General features: G+C 38.3%; 1 protein-coding gene across 1 annotated transcript in view; it reads left to right on the forward strand.

Moving 5' to 3' along the window:
- Nucleotides 1–21618, forward strand: part of myo10l3 (myosin X, like 3) — a 92636-nt gene that overhangs the window by 52852 nt on the left and 18166 nt on the right. The window contains exons 19-24 of the mRNA XM_073855048.1: nt 5170–5294; nt 5574–5688; nt 16632–16738; nt 17803–18228; nt 18349–18385; nt 20141–20995. Of these exons, the coding sequence (XP_073711149.1) occupies nt 5170–5294; nt 5574–5688; nt 16632–16738; nt 17803–18228; nt 18349–18385; nt 20141–20995 (1665 nt within the window). The remainder of the gene's footprint in view (nt 1–5169; nt 5295–5573; nt 5689–16631; nt 16739–17802; nt 18229–18348; nt 18386–20140; nt 20996–21618) is intronic.

The raw sequence follows: 21618 nt of genomic DNA on the forward strand, positions 1-21618 counted from the left end.
AAGGTTATGGGAACGTTAAAATAACCAAAAAATAACATTAGGGGAATGTTTATTTTCTTAAAGAAAACATTCCTGGCTAACCAAAAACCCTTGGAAAATAGGGGAACGTTTTGGGAACCAAATTGTTAGCTGGGATGGGCAGGAATATTTGGCTTACATGGAAATCCAGGATTTATCAATATTCTACATTAAACAGTGTATTTTTTTATTCGGGCTACTTATATTCATTTTGGGCTACCAAAAATTAAAGAGTGTCTGTCCGAAGGGCTACCAGGGATTTAAAAATTTTCCGAGCCCTGGTCAGGTATATAATTGTCATTGTCTTAAAGCTGTTCAGCTTTCGTTTTTGTTGAGAATAGTTGCACTTGAGTTTACTACTTGACTTATTCAAAATTTGCCTTGTTGTGTACAGTAGAATTCTGATGCATCGCAATGCATTGTAGAATCGAATTGAATTGAATCGTTACCTGGTGAATCGTAATTGAATTGAATTGTGAGGGCAGTGCCAATGCACACCCCTAAAAGACGCGCAACGGATGTAAATGGGCGGGGCCCGGGGAACGCGCAAAAAGAACCATGGACACGGACGAGACAGGCGCGCGCTAATGCAGGCCCGTTCAAATCTTATGAAAGAAACCGCTGGTCATATTTAAGCGACCACACTGACTCGAAGCGAGTGTTTCATTTCTATGAAAGGTAGGATTCATGCTCTTAAGTACGAAATTGCACGACGCGTTTTTAATACCATGCGCATTATCTTCCGAGGTCTAGCAGCTTCGCGTCAAGTCAAACACAACTTCAAAACGTCCTCGAGAATGCGCAGGTCATTAGACATTGCAGAGAGAGAGAGAAAGAGAGAGAGAGAGAGAGAGAGAGAGAGAGAGAGAGAGAGAGAGAGAGAGAGAGAGAGAAAAATAAAGGTCATCAGGTACCCGGGTCAGGGAAGTAAGAAGATAATAAACGTGTCAAATGTATATAGACATGACACTCATCTCATTATATGCTCATTTAAACTAGATATATAGTTTAATAAAATAATGTATGTTACCAGCAATACATCAATTACAACCTTACTATAGTGATTATATTTACAAGCTGCTGACCAACTTCAAAAGTGCATAACTCACATGTAAAATCATTAAACAATTCCATAAATGTTTCTTACTTTAAAAAAGCTTTTTATTTTATTAACTTTTTGTTATTGCACTTTAATTGTAAAGATATCCTTCAATTAAAAACAACTAGTTTGAGATGTATATTCCCTTGTCGTTTTTGAACTATACTAGAAATCTCCACCTCTCCCCGCTGTAAAAAAAAAGTAACTTTTACTCTGAGTAAAGTTAAAATGACTTACTTTTTACTTTTACTTGAGTACATTTTTAGACAAGTAACTTTACTTTTACTTAAGTAAAATATTATTAAAGTAACTTTTACTTTTACTTGAGTACAATATTTTAGTACTTTTTCCAACTCTGGTCATTGTAAATGTAAATGTATATCGTAAGCAGAGGCTGTCAAGCTCCAAAGAGGTGCTCCAAAAATGCAAATCATAATATATGACTTGCATTATACTCCACTTTCGAAACTTTTCTTACTGACTGTTCACCATATGCATTTGAAAAAGTGCAGCATTAACATTTCCAAAATGGCTTATTTTGTGTTCCAAAGAAATAAAATCTTGAATGAAGTAAATGATGAAGGTTTTTTAACTTTTGGATGAACTTTTCCTATAATCCTGCTCGTCGACTGCCTTCTATTTATGTTAGGGAAAAAGTTCCAGTATAACACAAGAACAGCAACAGCAATTTGGCAACATCTCAATGTGAGATGCGGTACAGCCAGAGAGTATTCTCAGTATGAAACGTTCTGTAGTGTTCTGTAAATAGAGTCTCATTGTGCCCGCCCATCCCCATCGCCAGCACATTCCTCCAGCCCAAACCCGCCTGTGCTGGGGTCAGAGGTCACGGCTGTCTGCTTCAGCGGTGCTGAGAGGAGTATCACACTCCTGACCTGCAGCAGAGGAATGTGGAGATAACGCACAAAGCCACAGACAGCGTCTACCCTTCATTATATAATCGAATCAGCCATAATAATGTTAATTCGAGTCCCCATTATGATTGAATTGATTATACAGGACTCTCTTTTCAGCGGGCAGAGGATCAAATTGGGTTATTGTACTGTACTGGGCCTGACGTCCTCAGGGAGGGAATACATGGCTGTGGTGTTATCTGGCACTCTGCCTGTCTCCCTCTATCTTTCTACACCTTTACTTTTATCATTCATTCTGCACAACAGTGAGCCCTCACTCATCTCACCTCAATCTGGGTGCATTTAAACACAACATAACATGTCTAATTGCTCTCTACATTGTAAAAATGATTTTCAAATTATATATATTTTTTAACATAAAGCTAATACTGCGTACAGTTAAAGGAATACTCTACTCATTTTCAATATTAAAATATGTTATAACCTTAACTAAGAATTGTTGATACATCCCTCTATCATCTGTGTGCGTGCACGTAAGCGCTGGAGCGCGCTGCGACACTTCGATAGCATTTAGCTTAGCCCCATTCATTCAATGGTACCATTTAGAGATAAAGTTAGAAGTGACCAAACACATCAACGTTTTTCCTATTTAAGACAAGTAGTTATACGAGCAAGTTTGGTGGTACAAAATAAAACGTAGTGCTTTTCTAAGCGGGTTTAAAAGAGGAACTATATTGTATGGCGTAATAGCACTTATGGGAGTACTTCGACTCGCCTGAAAAGTCCGCTCCACTTCTCACTCTCATAATGGGAGAGGGAGGGTGTTACTGCCCCGAGTCGAAGTACTCCCAAAAGTGCTATTACGCCATAAAATGTAGCTCCTCTTTTAAATCCGATTAGAAAAGGGCTACGTTTTATTTTGTACCACCAAACTTGCTCGTATAACTACTCGTCTTAAATAGGAAAAACGTTGGTGTGTTTGGTCACTTCTGACTTTGTCTCTAAATGGTGCCGTTGAATGAATGGGGCTACGCTAAATGCTATCGAAGCGTCGCAGCGCGCTCCAGCGCTTACTTGCACGCACACAGATGATAGAGGGATGTATCAACAATTCTTAGTTAAGGTAATAACATATTTTAATATTGAAAATGAGTAGACTATTCCTTTAAGACTCCATCAATTGAAATGAGGTACACAGCAGAACACAAAATTGGTGTAATGTCATCTTTCAATGTGGCTTTAAGCCACACCAGATGTTCGGCCCACTGACATCGAGCTCTGGTCCTTTACACAGTAATCATTAAGCTAGATAAGACGGGACAGAACGGCGAGTGCTGACTTTACTGATCCCGCCAGCTGATGGTCACGGAGCGTGATGCAAAACCTTATATAATAGACATTATTAATCCAGGCTGAAAGATGTGTTGGTGTTTGACCCATTTCTTTCTCTTGATCTAAATATGACAGACATAAAGTATATGTAGAAAATTATATATGTAGAAAAGTAAATAAATAGAAATAAATATTTATTATCTCACGCTTGGTTAAAGGGACACTCAACTTTTTTTGAAAATAGGCTCATTTTCAGCTCCCCTACAGATGAACATTTGATTTTTGCCGTTTTGGAATCCATTCAGTTGATCTCCGGGTCTGGGGGTACCACTTTTAGCATAGCTTAGCATAATTCATTGAATCTGGTTAGACCATTAGCATCGTGTTCAAAATTGACCAAAGAGTATCAATATTTTTCCTACTTTTGGCCCAAAAAGAGTCCCCTTGGTTACTTCCAATAGCAGGGGAGGGGACTATTTTGGGAACTGCATAATATCATTGCGCCTGCTGAAGCCATGGTACGGCAGCAAAACTTTTAATTTTCCGTCGGTCTTAGTACACGATGTAACTACAGAAGAGTCAAGTTTTAAATAGAAAAAATATCAAAACTCTTTGGTTATTTTTTAGCGCGATGCTAATGGTCTAATCAGATTCAATGGATTATGCTAAGCTAGGCTAAAAGTGGTAGCGCCAGACCCGGAGATCAGCTGAATGGATTGCAAAACGTTAAAAATCAAATGTTTAACTCTAGGGGAGCTAGAAAATGAGAATATTTTTAAAAAAGTGGAGTGTCCCTTTAAATCATGGTTATAATCAATGTGATCCAAATCCTTATCCTATCAACTGTCCTAAAATGCATTACTGGTTTTTAATACAAGAAACATAATAAATGTTTCTGGTCAAAATCAGTGTAAAAAAAATCTAAATCCTGGTCTTCATTCATGGTCTCATGGCTCATGATGAATCACCCAACTGAAAAGACCAACTAAAACCTGCTTAAGCATTTAGCTGGTCTTCTTATCTAGTGTCGCAGGCTTTGGAGTGTTTTGGACACTTTTTAGCTGGAAGACCAGCTGACCCACCAACTTAAACCAGCTTGACCAGGCTGGAAGCTTGGCTAAGCTAATTGGTTGGTCTTAGCTGGTTTTGAATGGAAGTGGCTGGTTTAAGCTGGTCCTCCCAGCCTGGTCAAGCTACTAGCTGGTCTCCCAACCTGACTAGCTAAGATCAGCCTGAACAGCTATAAAAGTGTCCAAGACCCTTCTATAACCAGCCTGCTACACCAGCTTACCCAGCTGAAACCAGGCTGGGAAACCAGCTAAAGCCAACAGGCTTGGTCTGGTTTTAGCTAGTCTTTTCAGTAGGGCAGTGCTATTTGTTCATGTTATTCCAAAAAAGCTTATCTATATAATCTTTCACCAAAATATAATCCTTGAATCCTTAAAACATGCATTTATTTATGTAGTACAAACTTGCATAAAGATTTCTTTGCTTTTAGAGCCAGAGAGGTGGGAAAAATTAAAAAAAGACTTGTTTTACATGTCTTTACATTGTCTTTACGAAACCAAAACATTTCTATTTTCAAGAAGGTATTTGTTCCAGAGGTCAGTTTATCCAGTAGCCAAACCGTTAATCAAACACAAGACCGGAAGTTTACTTTGGTAACACACATGCATCCGATGAAACGGCCTATAAATAAATGCTCAGAAATACAATATAAGGTTGTTTGAACATTTGGAACATGTCCACATGAAAATGTATTCATTTAATATTTTGTTTTGATCCACTCAAATCCAATAAATGTTGAGTATTCGATGTAATAACTTGATGTCTTCTGTTTTCTTCTAGAATGCGAATAAATTTGATCCAGACGTGGTTTTGAATCAGCTGCGTTATTCAGGAATGCTTGAGACGGTAAAGATCCGTAGAGCCGGTTTTCCTGTACGAAGAACCTTTCATGACTTCCTCAGCAGGTGAGTGATAATGCCAAGAAGATGCCATAAAACTAATGACGGTCTATCAAAATACAGTTAACTAGCTGACACATTTTGTGCCTGGAGCACAAAATCTGTTCCAGGTGCCCGTATATCAGCTCTAACAGCTTTTGGACAAGCTTTGCGGAAATCCAACGTCCCTGAAATCATAATGAACAATACCAGGGAACTTTGTGCACAGATTTATCAGTATTATTGTTCTCTTTGAAAGAAACGAATGTACTGTATGCCTATAAACTGTGACCGCTTCCTTTGCAGATACACAATGATCCTGAGAGACAGAAAACATACAGCGGACGAAAGAAAGAAATGTGCAGATCTGCTCGCAAAGTATGACGACACAGAAAAAGAGTGGCAGCTGGGAAAGACTAAGGTGCGGTGTGGAAATTAACGCATACACGTTCACATTATTGCATTAAATTCGCTTTCATGCCCCACTGATGTGGAATGTGGATACATTGTAAGCACTTTCATGTCATATCGCACACACACAGCTGTGTCTGTTTAGATATCAAGTGCCATTATAAGTAATCCGTGCTGTACCTTAGTGAAGAAGATAAAGTGGTAAAGGCTTTAGATAAAAGCTCTTTTGAACTACTTGACCTTTATTCTGTTTGTGGATTGATCCCTGTCATTTACTAAGCTTTCTGCATGGAGAGGTTTTCAGGTTACCTGACAAGGATTGTGTTTAAATTTCGGCATCAGCATGCTTCAGGATAGTGTCTAGGCATCCAGCACTTTTTACATCCCAAGTGATAAGAGAGTTAGATTACTAATCCATGGGCTTTACATATTTTTAACTCTAGGAAAATGTCACACTTTCATTGATGTGTTTCTTGGCTACACTGAGGTTATTAACAATGATTTGCTACCAGCACCCGAGAAAGCCTCGTGGTGAGGAGCAGGGAGTTCGCTCAGAGTTGTGCCAATCACTCCGCCCATGTAGCAGTGCCCCGCCTTCCGAGAACACAGCTCCCAGTATGCATACTGCCAAAAGATGGCTGTGTCTCATATGACTTTGTTATTTGTACACGATGTGACTATACAAATCACAACATATAAACAGGAAAATGTTGCCGTTATTTTGTCACTTATTGGGAGAAGTATGCTAGCTGGAGCCATTTACTTCCAGTATTTGTGCTAAGCTAGGCTAGCGGTGGGTGCGTCAGACAGAGTTACGCCACGCACGGAGATGAAAAATGTATTTGTGGACTTATCTAACTCTGGGGGATACGGTGAATAAGTTAAAATCCCAAAAAGTCGGCGTGTTCCCTTAACTGATTATTTTAACATCTGCTCAACCAAAATTATTAATGAAACTTTATTCTCTTTATCAGTTAACTAAGTTACATGGTTGCCATCACCGTTAAATGTTTAAAAGTTTCTTTCAGATGTTAAAACTTTTAAAATAGGATAAGTTACAGGGTTCCCATTGGTCATGGAATTTCTGAAATATCATGGAATTTTAAAAGGTCTATACAGTCAGGGATTTTTTTATTTAAGTCATGGAATATCAGGGATTTTTGTTTTTGGCTTAAAATTTTAGTTTCCATTTATCAAAATGTAATCCACTTGTTAAGTTGTGACATAAGGAAAAAAGTTTCTGGGTCCAAGCCTCTGCCGATTTCAAGTGAGACTACAATTTAAACAGCTGTTTATTAGCACTGTTTATTCATTTCACGCATTTAAGTAAGGCTCACGGCATCCCGGACATAGGTCATGGAAATTCAGCTTTTTGTCAGTGAAAGTCAGGGAATTTGACATTTGACTCAGAGTGGGAACCATGAGTCATAAAAATAAATATTATTTTTAAGCAAATCCTGTGTACTGTATACATTATATATATTTTACATATGAAGAGTTTGGTTCCAAAACGCAATAAATCCTTTTTGACAAATTTCGCTAAAAACGTGTTTTCTATGCCAAGAAAGTGACAAGATGAAAACCACTATTTTCTGTTACAAACTTCCACATAGCATTTTTAGGTTATAAAAACATAAAAATTCCAAATCCATAACTTGGTTTTCAAAGATTTATTATAAAAAACAAATTATTTTTTTCATTAAATGCAATAAATCCATGTCAGGTTTTTTTTCAAAATGCTATAAATCTATCCAATCAATGTATAAGTGTGCATTCATCTTTGCCATTTTATATTCATTTAGTTGAACAGTTGTACACACTGATTAAAAAATAAACATTAATGGCATTAATCAAAACACTTATTTTGTCATATTCAGAACACTGTCATTGCTGCGGTTATACTAGTCTCGCGTAGCCAGACCTTCAATAATGAAGGTCTGGTGTTTTTCGCTGCTTTTTCTGGACAAAGCCCGCCCACAAGCTGTTTGACCGACATGTCAAACAACCAGTCACAGTTTGTTTCGTCTAGCGTCACGTTTCGGACTCCCCACAATAACGAGCCGGCTGGCAACAAGTCAGTTATTGAAATAACCAGCCGCAACCGATTAGCATCTAAATAAACAACATTACTCACCATAGAACAACGTTGTGCACTTCATCAACAGCCACACCAATGAGACGCTCCCGTTAAACGTCTGTTTGAAGCATATCTCTTCACTTTTTAACACATGCAAGCAATTCAGGAGAACCGAACTTTTTGACTCCACTAACTGCCTCAAGCTAAATTCTTGGACGTCTTTTAGAGAGTCTATGCCACGAACTTTGCATATTTTTGAGAATCCAATGTTTAGCTGATCATGATAACTGGTCATTATTATCCACGTGAACACGACTGATTCTCTTCCTCAATGAAACATCAGATCTTTGTTTTCCAGGGAGCGAAACTAATCGCGACACTCGCGTCTCCTGGAAATCCGGTTTATTTCAACCAATGAAAGACGACTTTGACATTCTCACAGGGTTTCCAGAAAAGTGTACTCTGGGCGTGACGTCTGAGGCTGAGACTACGGTTATACTCAACGTTGTCGCTTACTCAACGCGCCACAATTGTTTGTTTACACTGTGTGGAATGGTGCGCTGTGATTTGTGGAGCAGATTTATTGCATTCTGTGAGAAAGGAGGAGTGGGGTATATCGCATTTTGGGAAAAAGGGAGAAAAGATGACAGAATAACAGGGCGGATATTGGATTTTGTGTACAATTAAGAATTTGCTTTTAAATACTGACCTGATATAATACTGATTTTGGCAGTAACCCCTTTTTTTGTCGTGTTTTGGAACCAAACTCTTCATATATTTTCTAGTTTTACTCACCTCTAAAATATGCATCTGGTACAAAATTCTCTTTGTATGTCACCTAATATGAGAAATTCGCTTTTGTATGTTGTCGCCTGTGTGTGTACACAAACACCCTGTAATAAATAAAATCTGCTCACTCCTTTTTTTTAAATGCCGTCAAACTTCAACAGTCTCATTGGACAAGCTGATGGCGTTTTCTGAGCAAACTAGCATCACTTTGCATTATAAAAATAAAGTTGAATTAGTTTAAAGGCGGGGTGCATGATTTTTGAAAAACACATCGGAATAGTTGTGTTTGTTAGGTGATTTCAAACAGATCATGCATCCCGCCAAAGTTATTTCAACTTTGTTTTTATCATTTTTAGCAAATTCTCACTTAAAAAGTTAAGTGCAACATGGAATTTTTACAGTGCAGTTAGGTCATCATTTCTGATTTAAATCTTCTTTACATAATTCATTACCGCACATTCATTATGAACAATGACGTAAGGTGAGTGTCTTATTAATAAACGGTGTATGTTTTCGGTATAGATGACAGTAAATGGGAATGGAGTCAACAGCTCATTTGGCTGAGGAGACACACAAAAACAGCACTTTATCCTGCATAGCCAAAAAGTAATAATATATTGAATAATAAATGATGTATAGGGTATTTGGACATAAAACTCTACAGGCACATTCTGGGAACACCCAAACTAAGATTACATTGTGAAAAATCTGCATATTAGGTGAAATTAAATTCTTAAATTAAATGGCTAAAATCATAATCTATAAATGTCCTTTTTTAGTAATTATGAACGACAGCAAAACAACTTTTTGTGCCCACTAACGCAAGGTGTGTCAAATACATCTAATAGACTGGACCAATGATATTACCAAAGTAATAAACTCTTCATTCCTAGCCGATAAATATTTAAAAACAAACCCAAAATCGTGTCCCTTTTCTTTTTGGTAATTGATAATTCTATGTTAACTTTGAAACATTACTGGACATTCATAAGGATTTTGAAGTTATTATTTCATCCGTTCATACTAATTCTTCCCCCACAATTCCAAAAACAAATCACTTCTGAGTAAGTTGGCTTGCGGTTATTCACTTTAAATGACTCATCTGGATCTGCCCAGCCTGAAATGAGAGCAGGGCACTTTAAGGGCGTTTGGCAACAGAAACACAGCTGCTAAAAAGATCACTTACTGTTCTCTGTTCAACATTGTCTATTCATTCTTATCTTGTAATCAGTCAATTATTCACTTTCCTTAGTCAGTCAATGCCACACATTAAGCGCGGCGGTCCGGTACGGCTGTTTTTACAGTAAGAGGAGCTCTGGGCTTTCTGTGGGACAGGAAGGCAGTGTAAATAAAGACATTCTTGCGTCCTTTGATTCGGACCACTTTTCTTTAAATTAATTGAATCCAGCGAGCCCTGTGTTATTTCCTTTGGACTCTTGTGGTTTCTGCCTTTGCTGAAGGCAGGAAAGCTATCTCTTTATCAGAGTTTGCATTGTTATATTGATGGTCATTTAATGCTGTGTTACCTCGATTGCTTGTGTTTAGGTTTGGCTTGTCTGGAGGGAGAAGTTCTCTCATGAATCGTCTTGTAGATGGAGACGGTTCTTTGCGGTCATGAGATTCAAACTGGGTCATTGTAAACAAAAGGAGGTGTGAACAGTTATGCGAGTTAGATGAAGTTGCCAAAAATTTATATTAGATTATATTCTGTCAGCTGCATTTCCTAAAATTAATACAGACCAGGTGATCAATGAGAAAACTTTTAAATTAATTTTATGGTATAAGCTGGTTTAAATCCAGCCTTTCACCCTGGACCAGCTAGTCTTTGGCTGGGCAACCGGCCGGTCTTTACAGGGGCCCAAAACCGCTCTCAAACCAGAAAACCAAGCCAGTCGGGCTGGTACACATTTTTTATCAGGACCCTTTGTAAAGATGACTATTCATTATTTTGCTTAAACAAACTTTGACTTTTAAACTGGTTTTATGGTCTAAGCTGGTTTAAGCTGGTCTAGCTTGTCTTTAATCCTGGACAAGCTGGTATTTCGGTGTTCAGCCTCCGGCCTTCACATGTGCCCATAACCTCTCTTAAACCAGAAAACCAAGCCAGCCCGGCTAGTACACTTTTTTCAGGACTCCCTGTAAAGATGCCTATACATTATGTTGCTTATTAATTTTTTTTTACTTTTAAACTGTTTTTATGGTCTAAGCTGGTTTAAGCTGGTCTAGCTTGTCTTTAACCCAGGACAAGCTGGTCTTTCGGTGTGCTGCCGCCGGTCTTCACATGTGCCCAAAACCTCTCTAACGTAGAAAACAAAGCCAGCCCGGCTAGTACACTTTTTTCAGGACTCCCTGTAAAAATGACTATACATTATTTTTGCTTATTAAAAGAAACTTTGAGTTTTAAACTGGTTTTATGGTCTTAGTTGGTTTAAGCCAGTCTTGATAGCCTTTCAAGCTGGTCTTTAGCTGGGAATAAGCCAGCCCGGCTAGTACACTTTTTTCAGGACTCCCTGTAAAGATGCCTATACATTATTTTTGCTTATTAAAACAAACTTTGAGTTTTAAACTGGTTGTATGGTCTTAGCTGGTTTAAGCCGGTCTTGATAGCCTTTCAAGCTGGTCTTTAGCTGGGAATCTGGCCCGTCTTCACGGGTGCCCAAAACCTCTCTAAAACCAGAAAACCAAGCCAGTCGGGCTGGTACACTTTTTTCAGGAGGACTCCCTGTAAAGATGCCTATACATTATTTTGCTTATTAAAAAATTCTTTGACTTTTAAACTGTTTTTATGGTCTTAGCTGGTTTAAGCTGGTCTAGCTTGTCTTTAACCCTGGACAAGGTGTTCTTTCAGTGTGCTGCCGCCGGTCTTCACATGTGCCCAAAACCTCTCTAAAACCAGAAAACCAAGCCAGCCTGGCTAGTACACTTTTTTCAGGACTCCCTGTAAAGATGCCTATACATTATTTTTGCTTATTAAAAGAAACTTTGAGTTTTAAACTGGTTTTATGGTCTTAGCTGGTTTAAGCCGGTCTTGATAGCCTTTCAAGCTGGTCTTTAGCTGGGAATCCGTCCGGTCTTCACGGGTGCCCAAAACCTCTCTAAAACCAGAAAACCAAGCAAGCCGGGCTGGTACACATTTTTTTAACATGACTCCCTGTAAAGATGCCTATACATTATTTTGCTTATTAAAACAAACTTTGACTTTTAAACTGGTTTTATGGTCTAAGCTAGTATAGCTAGCTGGCCTTTTAAGCTGGTCTTTAGCTGGGAATCTGGCCGATCGTCACAGTTGCCCAAAACCTCTCTAAAACCAAGCCAGCCTGGCTTGAACACTTTTTTCAGCAGGCCTCCCTGTAAAGATGACATACATTTACATTACTGACTAAACTGGATTTCACAGGTCATATATACAGTAAATAAATAAATGAGCATGAAATACTGATTTGAGCTCAAATTATATTATTATGTAAGAAACAAAGGAGACTTGCACAGCTTTGTAGAAAATCAGTTATACAACTTTGTGGTTTTACAAACATATTTAGCTTCAGATTACCATGACTGAGCATTGACCAATCAAAATTAAGTGTTCCAAGAGGAGTGTAATAATGGATTTGCAGCACTGAATCGAATTTACTGCATCACAGAATTGCCGTGCGATGCGAGATATCATTCCTCTAATTTCATCCAACATAATGTAATGTTTCGCTTTGTCCTGCAAAGTTCTTGTTCATTTTGACTCCCACACACATACGTAAAGACACTGAGACAAATGAATTCAAATACACGCACTGGACACACAGACTCGCTCCCTGTTGAATAGAGTCATGCTTTACAAATTGTTTAGCTGTAAAATAGCCTCATTGTTCTGTGATGGGGTCAGGGCTGGCCAGCTTCAATTTGTTCTCAGCACGTCAGAGCACCAATATATTCAAGGTCAGCTACTCTAAACTACAGCTTTCACTGCTGGACAAGGCTCGGCAGTCATACTTGTTGAATAACCTGTTGATCAGAGCCGTGATGGACCCATGGATGACTGGTGACCTCATGACAGAAGCTGTGCCACTCAAAGTTGGCCCTTATATTCAAGCACTAACCAGCCTGGTTTGGATACCATAAAAAGTTTCAGTTTATGGGTAAAACTATAAGATGGAGATTTATTGTTTTTAAGGTTTGAAATGGGTGACTGCATCCTGTTTAGGTTTATATGTCGGGAATCCCTAGAAAATGAGCAGTCTGTTATATGAGTCACGTTCATGATCGGTGTATGGCCACATTAAATGTTATAAGCAGCAGGGGAGGAAGATCAAACATACGACAGTAAAACATCAGGGTTAAGCTGTATGATAGATGTTTGATCATTGTTTATCCATATGTTCCACACATGTAATATGCTTTTCATGTGGCCATATAAATGCCCCCTCTTGTTAAAAACTGTTTAACGTATTCCAGTGACCTTTGCGGTTTTCAAAAACGTCTTTGTGTGGTTATGGACCGGGTGAAGATCTAACAGATCATAATGACCTCTGCGTCCTCCTTCATCGCTGTACATGTTTGAAAATCCACTTTTTGTTGTTATGTTGGTCTGAGGTGTGGAGGTTCAGGAGTGTGCGATTGTAATCAGATGGGTTCTAGACATAAATGCGGGTTGTTAGTGTGTACCTCTTGAGTTGTGCCTCTTGTATGTGGTGTTTTTGTGCAACGATTTGAGGTGAAGGTTTGGGGGAGGGTTGGCAGACTGAGAATGGGGTCTGGGATTGTGTTTCCTTGTGCTAAACAATCCGTGTGTAATTATATCCATACTGATTGTGTGTTGAGGAAGTGAATGTGTTCCCTAGATCGGGATTCGGAGTTTGCATTGGATGAAGGAAGGATGTGGATGAGGAATCTCTCTCTCTCTCTCTCTCTCTCTCTCTTTCTCTCTCTCTTTCTCTGTGTGTGTGTGTGTCTACAGCTGTGCGTCAGTGATTACAGGAACATCTGGGTCATTGGTTCCGGGAAATCTCACAATGAGCTTAAAAGATCTGTGGGAAGCTAGACGTGCCACTGTGCGTGTATTGTATATGTGTGTGTGTGTGAGTTTAATGTCCATAACACTGGCTGCCCGTAACTTATTTTTCTTTTAAGGTATTATTCATGTAAGCAATAATAAGGTACAAGAAGCTGTGCTGTATTGTGGAATAAGTCACGGCTGAAGGGCATTATTAGACACGACACAAAGCAGACAGCCTGCAACGCCTTCAGCCGTGACTTATTCACGATACAGCACTAGCTTTGAGCACCTTATTGCTTTTCTAAAACGGATACCACACAATACAAATATTGAAGCAAAAATATATATATATATATATATATATCAATGCAATTTTCATAAAGTAAAGTCACTAAAAGCCTTCTTTCCACTTCAAAAAAAAGTCCCTGACTGACTGTGAACAGCAACGAAATGTTTTACATATGTTTACGTTGCATACACAAAATCATTGGGTGCAGCGTTCATAGCTGTGTTTTAACATAAATAAAATAGTACACACTGCAAAAAATTACTTTTCTTTTTTACGAAGTTTTTTAACGGCAAGAGAGGCGTTTCCGCTGGTGCACACTGCAAAAAATTACTTTCTTACTTTGAAATTGTGCTTAAAACAAGCAAAAATACTCTTAAATTTTATGTTTTTTGTCTAATAACTAGTCTTATTTATAATCTTAATTTAAGTATTTTTAGATATTTGAACTGAACACTAGACAAAAATACTAAGTAAGAAAGTCATTTTTTGAAGTTCAGTTATTGACCAATCAGAATCAAGGACTGAACTAACAGTAGGAATAGTTGATCGATAGGAAGGATAGTTGATTATTTACTCATCATCATGCTATCCCAGATGTTTCTGACTTTGTTTCTTCCGTTAAACACAAACATTTTATGTTAAAATGTCATCATATTATCTTTTTAGAGGTCATGTTCTTCCTGATCCCATTATTCAAATTTTAGTTAGTGTGTAATGTTGCTGTTAGAGCATAAATAATACCTGTAAAATGATAAAGCTCAAAGTTCACTGCCAGGTGATATATTTTCTTTCACAGAATTCCCCTTTCAAAGCCTACAGCGAACGGCCGGTTTGGACTTCAGCTCTCTGATTCCCGATTGAATGACGTCAATAAAACAGTTTTTGACTAAACTCCGCCCACAGGAATACGTCAGTCGCCAGCTTTGGCTCAAACGGCTCTGCTAAGCTAAGCTGCTATCGAATCACAACCCACACACTAAACAAACTAAACAATCAGAACTAGTTACGTATTTCTGAAGGAAGGACTTCATAGAACAAGAAAGACATCAGCCTGTTTTTAGAACAGTAAAAACAGAGCTATACAGATAAGTTAATTGTGTTTATTTACACGTGAAACATGAACACATGTTATATTGCGCACTGTAAACACAATCAAAGCTCAAAAACACAGGAAAGAACGGGACCTTAAAGGCTTGATATGACAATGCACCAAAAAGCAAACATACTGTATCTATCATTAAAGGAATCCATATGGCATCAGTACAGTTCAGATATGACGGCATGTCGACAACGACAAATCTCATTGGTTTTTGTGCGTCTCATGACAAACACGCATATAACAACTATTCATGAGGCACGAAGAACCAATGAGATTCTACGTTATCGACGTACCACTATGTGAACTTATTGCACTGATATTAGTTTATAACAATAGACAATGTATTGACTGCTTTTTAAAGGCGGGGTGCATGATCTCTGAAAGCCAATGTTGACATTTGAAATCACCTAAACAAACACGCCCCTACCCCAATAGAATCTAAACCTTCTTTTAGACCGGCCCCACACATACGCAACCCAGGCAGCGATGTCGAGTAGTAGGCACGCCCCTTACTGCTGATTGGCTACAAGTGTGTTTTGGTACTCTGCCCGACTCTCTTTTCCAAAGTGTTTTTCGAAAATCATACACCCCGCCTCTATGGTAAAAAAAATTATCGTTTACTTTCACGAAAGTATAATTTCACTTCAGAAGACATACAGTATATTAACCCAATGGAGTCATTTGGCTTTCTTTAAAGTCGTCATGAAATTCAAATAAATTAATTTTTTTTGGAATATATTTTTTTTTTTTTACAAATGACTTATCTTCATTATTGTTTGAAAAATTATGTGCCCTCATAGTCTTTAATTAAAAACGCTAATCTCCTCAAAAGGATCTTTCTTTTTTTTGAGGGCGGCGCCCCGGGGTAAGATCATAGCGATTAGCAATTAGCAATATGACCCAACTTCCAACGATCCAATCAGTTCTCGATGGACGATTTCAAGTCCCGCCTTACCTTTATTTCTCATTTCAAAAGCCATTTCACTTGGATATACATCACGACAGGGAAAAGAAGACAATCGCTACTTACATTTCATGACAACTTTAAAGATGGATGTTTGTGCTTTTTGGAGCTTCAACATGTTGAGGCCCATAAAAGAGAGTATCATGACGATGCATTCAATTCAACAATTTTAAATATTGTATTCAACCAAAGACAGGAAGTCATATTCATCAAGAATTGCATGAGATTGAGTAAATAAAGAGAGAATTTTCATATTCAGGTGAACTATTCCTTTAAATTGCATTATGCATCACTTTATTTTGACTTCTTTTAAACAATGTTTCCCAAATATTCTCTCTTGAGAGTCAGGAAAGGGTTAAACCTCCATGTCTCCTGCCTCTAAGAGAGAGAGAGAGAGAGAGAGAGAGAGAGAGAGAGAGAGAGAAAGAGAGAGAGGGTGTGGCCTGCTCTTTGGACAAGAGCCACTCTTTCCCCCACCTCCCCACATCTCTCTCTCTTCCTTTCTCTCTCTCTCTCTCTCTCTCTTTCTGTTCATGCACGTCAGTCTGTCTGGAATAGCCCGAGCAACAGTAACAGGAAATCAGAGCACTGTGGTTTCAGCACAATGGCAGAGCTCCACAGTTCAGCTCCCTGTAGCCCATAGCCTGCTGAACATCAGAGCACCGCTCACACTGTTTGGAGATCAACACGTCCGGTTACCTAAACCTACTTCTTCTTAGTTTCTCCTACTTCTCTGTTAATCTGGCAGGTGTTCCTCAAGGAAGTTCTGGAGCAGAGGCTGGAGAAGGAACGTGAGGAGGTGCGCACAGCAGCTGGTATGGTGATCCGGGCCCACATACTAAGTTATGTGGCAAGGTTAGTACAGCTTTGTGCATGTGTGTTTGTGTATAAACAAGATCTCTGTTAAAATGGGATGGGTGAGTCACCAGGGACTGTTGTTAAGAAGTGTAACTTCTAAAATAACTTTTAGAGGGCGATTTGCTATAGTTGAATAAGTTGAAGTTTGCAGAATGATTTATAAATCCGGTGCAAATCACTGCGTTGAGAGCGAAGCTTAACGGATTAGATTCTCTATGAAAATGCAGGAGACAAAATTCGTTTCATCGCACGAAAAGTTGCAGGTGTTTTAAGGTGTCACACCACACAAAAAGGAAATGACTTCTTGCGCAATTACATTTTTTTAATGAATCGGTCTATTGTTGCCGCCGCTATTTCTGGCTATCGGTGTTGATCTGTGTTTTGGCTTTGTGCTGGTTTACGTTTGTGTTCAGAAGTCATTCAGTGGCACGCTTTGGGTTTCTGAGATTTTAAGACTTACCAAATATAGGCCGGTGCACAGCAGCCTGAACACAAAAGTCACAATAATATAAAAATGCCATTGCATCAGATACAAAATATAAAAGCAAGTTGCATCTGCATATAAAAGTTGATCACTTAATGACTTTTAACCAGCTGTGCATATGTAGTTCACATGTGTATCCTAGGAGAGTAACCACATGTGTGGTACATCGCATTAACTATGGGGGGCATGCTTAAAAAAGATGTTTATGAACAATAAATGGCACTTGGTTTAATACACATTCATACAGGTGTTCAGAGGTATATATAATCTTGTAAACTTAAAAGGTCAGATGAGATTGTGGGTTGCCTGGTCTTAAGGTACGAGCAGAGCTGCTCTCATACTGCAGATCAGACATCACTCACTACAGACTGCTTTGCATTAATGGCATTAAAGTGAAGAGATCATTTTGATTGTGTTTTGATTGATGTGGCTTTTTAAATGTGTGCATTAATAACAGAGTCGTTTGACTTGTAAAGCTTGTTCAGTTTATTACGATGAGTAATTACTGTAAAATAACAATTATTAATGAAAAGCCCCGAGGGCTCTCCGTGTAACTGACGTCGCGTCCCTCTTACAGAAAACACTTTAAAAAAGTCCGGAGCAGCACCATCACGATCCAAAAGAACTACCGCGCTCACTTCTGGAGAAAAGTCTTCCTGCGTTTACGCTCCGCCACCCTGGTTCTCCAGAAACACCTTCGCGGACGGCACGCTCGCCAACTCTACCGCCAGCTCTTGGAGGAAAAACTAAGGAGAGAAGAGGAAGAGAGAATCAGACGTGAGGAAGAAGAGAGGAAACGACAAGAGGAGCTAAAGAGACTTGAAGAAGAGAAGAGGAGAGAGGAGGAAGAGAAGCAGAGACTCCGAGAAGAAGAGGAACAGAGGAGGATAGAGGAAGAGGCTTTGCGGAGACAGCAGGAGGAGGACGAGTTTAACAGGACGCAGGAAGAGCTGAAAAGGAAGATATTGCAGGAGGCAGAGGACAGAGAGGCAGGGCACAGCAGGTAAAGCATAATCTAATATTTTGCTTTGAATGTAGGTCAATGAAAATCTGGGTGGATGCTTGGCTGTACTGTTAATCTACTCTGACTAAATGGATTCTGTTTTGTTGTGTCTCCTATTAGGAATCTACTAGTGGAACATAATCATCATAACCACAAGGTATTATTTTTTGAATGATGAAAAACATTTTTATTTAAACATTTACAAGATGTTTTGGTCTGTACCTTGGTATAGTGATGGTATCAGATGGTATAAAAGATTGCTAAATGCTTAATGTTGCCATTTTTGTCAACATCATGAATTTAAAAAAATTAAAAAGATAACATGATGAATGTGTCATTGTAAAATAATGCATAATCATTGTAAAATAATTGAATAATCGTTTTAGATGTATTTTAGTTTAGGATATCACACCACAACTTTCCAAAAGTATTTCATGTTTTCACAAATACAACATGCTTGCCAAGAGACTTACTTGGTACTTAAAATAATACAATGCAAAAAATGATTTTCAAGAAAAAAAATATTAATATTTTTGTCTTGTTTTCAGTATAAAATCTAAAAATTCTTAAATTAAGATGCTTTTTCTTGATGAGCAAAACGACCCAAGAAAATAAGTCTAGTTTTTAGACCAAAAATATCAAATTAAAGTGATTTTGTGCATAAAACAAGCAAAAAATCTGCCAATGGGGTAAGCAAAAAAAATTTTAAAATTTTTTTTCAAGAAAAATTCAAGAAAATTGTGCTTACCCCAATGGCAGATTTTTTTGCTTCTTTTATGCACAAAATCATCTTAATTTAAGAATTTTTTGATATTTTTACTGAAAACAAGACAAAAATACTAAGATATGCAATAGCTACACTGCAAAAGACGACTTTCTTACTTAGTATTTGTGTCTTGTTTTCAGTAAAAATATCTAAAAATTCTTAAATTAAGATGTATTGTCTTAATGAGCAAAATGACCAAGGAAAATAGGTCTAGTTTTAAGACAAAAAAATAATATTTAAGGGAATTAGTGCTTAAAACAAGCAAAAAAAAATCTGCCAATGGAATAAGAAAATTTTTCTTGAATTAAGTGTTTATGAAAAGAGTAAACTTATTTCAAGAAAATGTTTCTTATTCCATTGGCAGTTTTTTTTTGCTTGTTTTAAGCCTTAATTTACTTAAATTTGATATTTTTGGTCTAAAAACTAGACTTATTTTTCTAGGTATTTTGCTAATCAAGAAAAATCATCTTAATTTAAGAATTTTTTGATATTTTTACTGAAAACAAGACAAAAATACGAAGCAAGAAAGTCATCTTTTGCAGTGTATACACTGCGAAAAATGATTTTCAAGAAAAAATATTCTTATTATTTTTGTCTTGTTTTCAGTAAAAATACCTAAAAAGTCTTAAATTAAGATGCTTTTTCTTGATGAGCAATACGACCCAAGAAAATAAGTCTAGTTTTTAGACCAAAAATATGTGATATGTGTATTTTTATCTTGTTTTCAGTAAAAAATAAGATGCTTTTTCTTGATGAGCAAAACGACCCAAGAAAATAAGTCTAGTTTTTAGACGAAAAATATCAAATTTAAGTGATTTTGTGCATAAAACAAGCAAAAAAATCTGCCTTGAATTTAGTGTTTAAGAAAAATTTTCAAGATTTTTTTGCTTACCTCATTGGCATATATTTTGCTTGTTTTATGCACAAAATCACTTAAATTTGATATTTTTCGTCTAAAAACTAGACTTATTTTCTTGGGTCGTATTGCTCATCAAGAAAAAGCATCTTAATTTTTACTGAAAACAAGATAAAAATACTAAGAAAACTTTTTCTTGAAAATCATTTTTTGCACTACAAAACCATGCCATTACATTTGTGATAACAAAATGATCTGTATTGTTAAACTGTCAGTACGCTATATTTCAGAGGGCGTCCCACAGCCTGTGCCAATACTCATCTGAAGAGGAGAGTCGTCAGATGGAGGAGATCCTGCGATTGGAGCGAGAGATTGAACGGCTACAGAAACAGAGAGACGAAGGTGTGTCCTTGCTGAACGAGAACTCCAGAGACGAACTGCGGCAGAAGAGAGACGCTGAGATCTACCGCCTAGAGAAAGAGGCTTCACGCGTGGCTACTGAGTTTCTGGAGATGCTGGATTTTGGCGGGTTGGAGCAGTCACTCTCTAGCGAAGAGAACCTTCACGACCCAGCCGAGAGCACCGCACCTTTGGCCGAGGAGGAGGTGGACGAAGGCTTCCACGCGGACGACGAGTGCATACCGCTCCCCGATTTCCCCCCGCCGTCTCCCCTGCCTCTGGACAAAGAGATCCTCTCCAGTCTTCCACCTCCGCCACCAGCCTTTGCGGAAGGTCTGGAGGCCACGTTTTCATCTGAAAGGATGGAGCGGCCAAAATCCAGTAGCTCCCTTAATCAAAACAGACTTTCAGACATTCCCCCACCTCCACCTTTACCTCCACCCCCACCTCCACCTTCAATTCCAGCCCCTCCTCCACCTACACTGACTTTACCCAGAGAAGATTATGGAGTGGTATATAAAAACTCGAGGAAAACAGTAACAGGGTTTGTGCTGATGGAAGAGAAGACTAACTTCAGTATTATTCCAGATACAGAGTCAGACTATGACCAAGAGGAGTTTGAGGAGGCGTTGGGGAGTTGCGGGGACGCAGGAAGTACAAATGACGGACACCTCACTGATGAGGAAGTGCTTCGCAGGTCCTGTACTTACAACAGCATTGACTCCTTCAGAGGAAGTTCAGATTCAGTGAGTTGAAGTTTCATTTGTTTCTAGTAAAGGTGACAGCTGAGCAATTCCAAAGTTAGGCATATATGAAAACATAATTTTTCAGACAATGCATTTATTACCAATATATTGAACCTTCTGTTTATTTTATTCTGTCCAGACACCAGAAAAATATCAGTTTATACTCACGTTTTCTATTATAATAGAAAATATACACGTGTTATTTATTTAGGATACCACAAGTTTTTGGAAGACAATATACTCTGGGACAGATTTACTTTAAGCTTGCACTGCAAAAAATTACTTGTTTTGTATTTTTGCCTTTCAGTAGGCAAAATTGCATTTTTAGGACAAATCAGTGGCGGCCGGTGACTTCTTTTTTCAAAGGCGCTCGTTGCAAAGTTCGTCACAACATGTATGTTGCGCGTCATGTGTGTGGTTCCTTATTTCAAAATATGTGTTCTGCGCGTCGAGAGATCCTGGGTGCATGACGTGTCTTGTCAGGGTGGGTGCCTGCTGCAGATGCGTCTACAGGGTTTATGATGGTGGAGACGCACGCGTTTACCAGATACTCACATAATCTCATGTGTAATCAGAGTTTACTGTTAAGGGAGTGCCTTGCGTGTATTTTGTGGAGGTGAGCG

This window comes from Misgurnus anguillicaudatus, chromosome 17, assembly GCF_027580225.2.
Source record: "Misgurnus anguillicaudatus chromosome 17, ASM2758022v2, whole genome shotgun sequence".
In the NCBI taxonomy this organism is placed as follows: domain Eukaryota; kingdom Metazoa; phylum Chordata; class Actinopteri; order Cypriniformes; family Cobitidae; genus Misgurnus; species Misgurnus anguillicaudatus.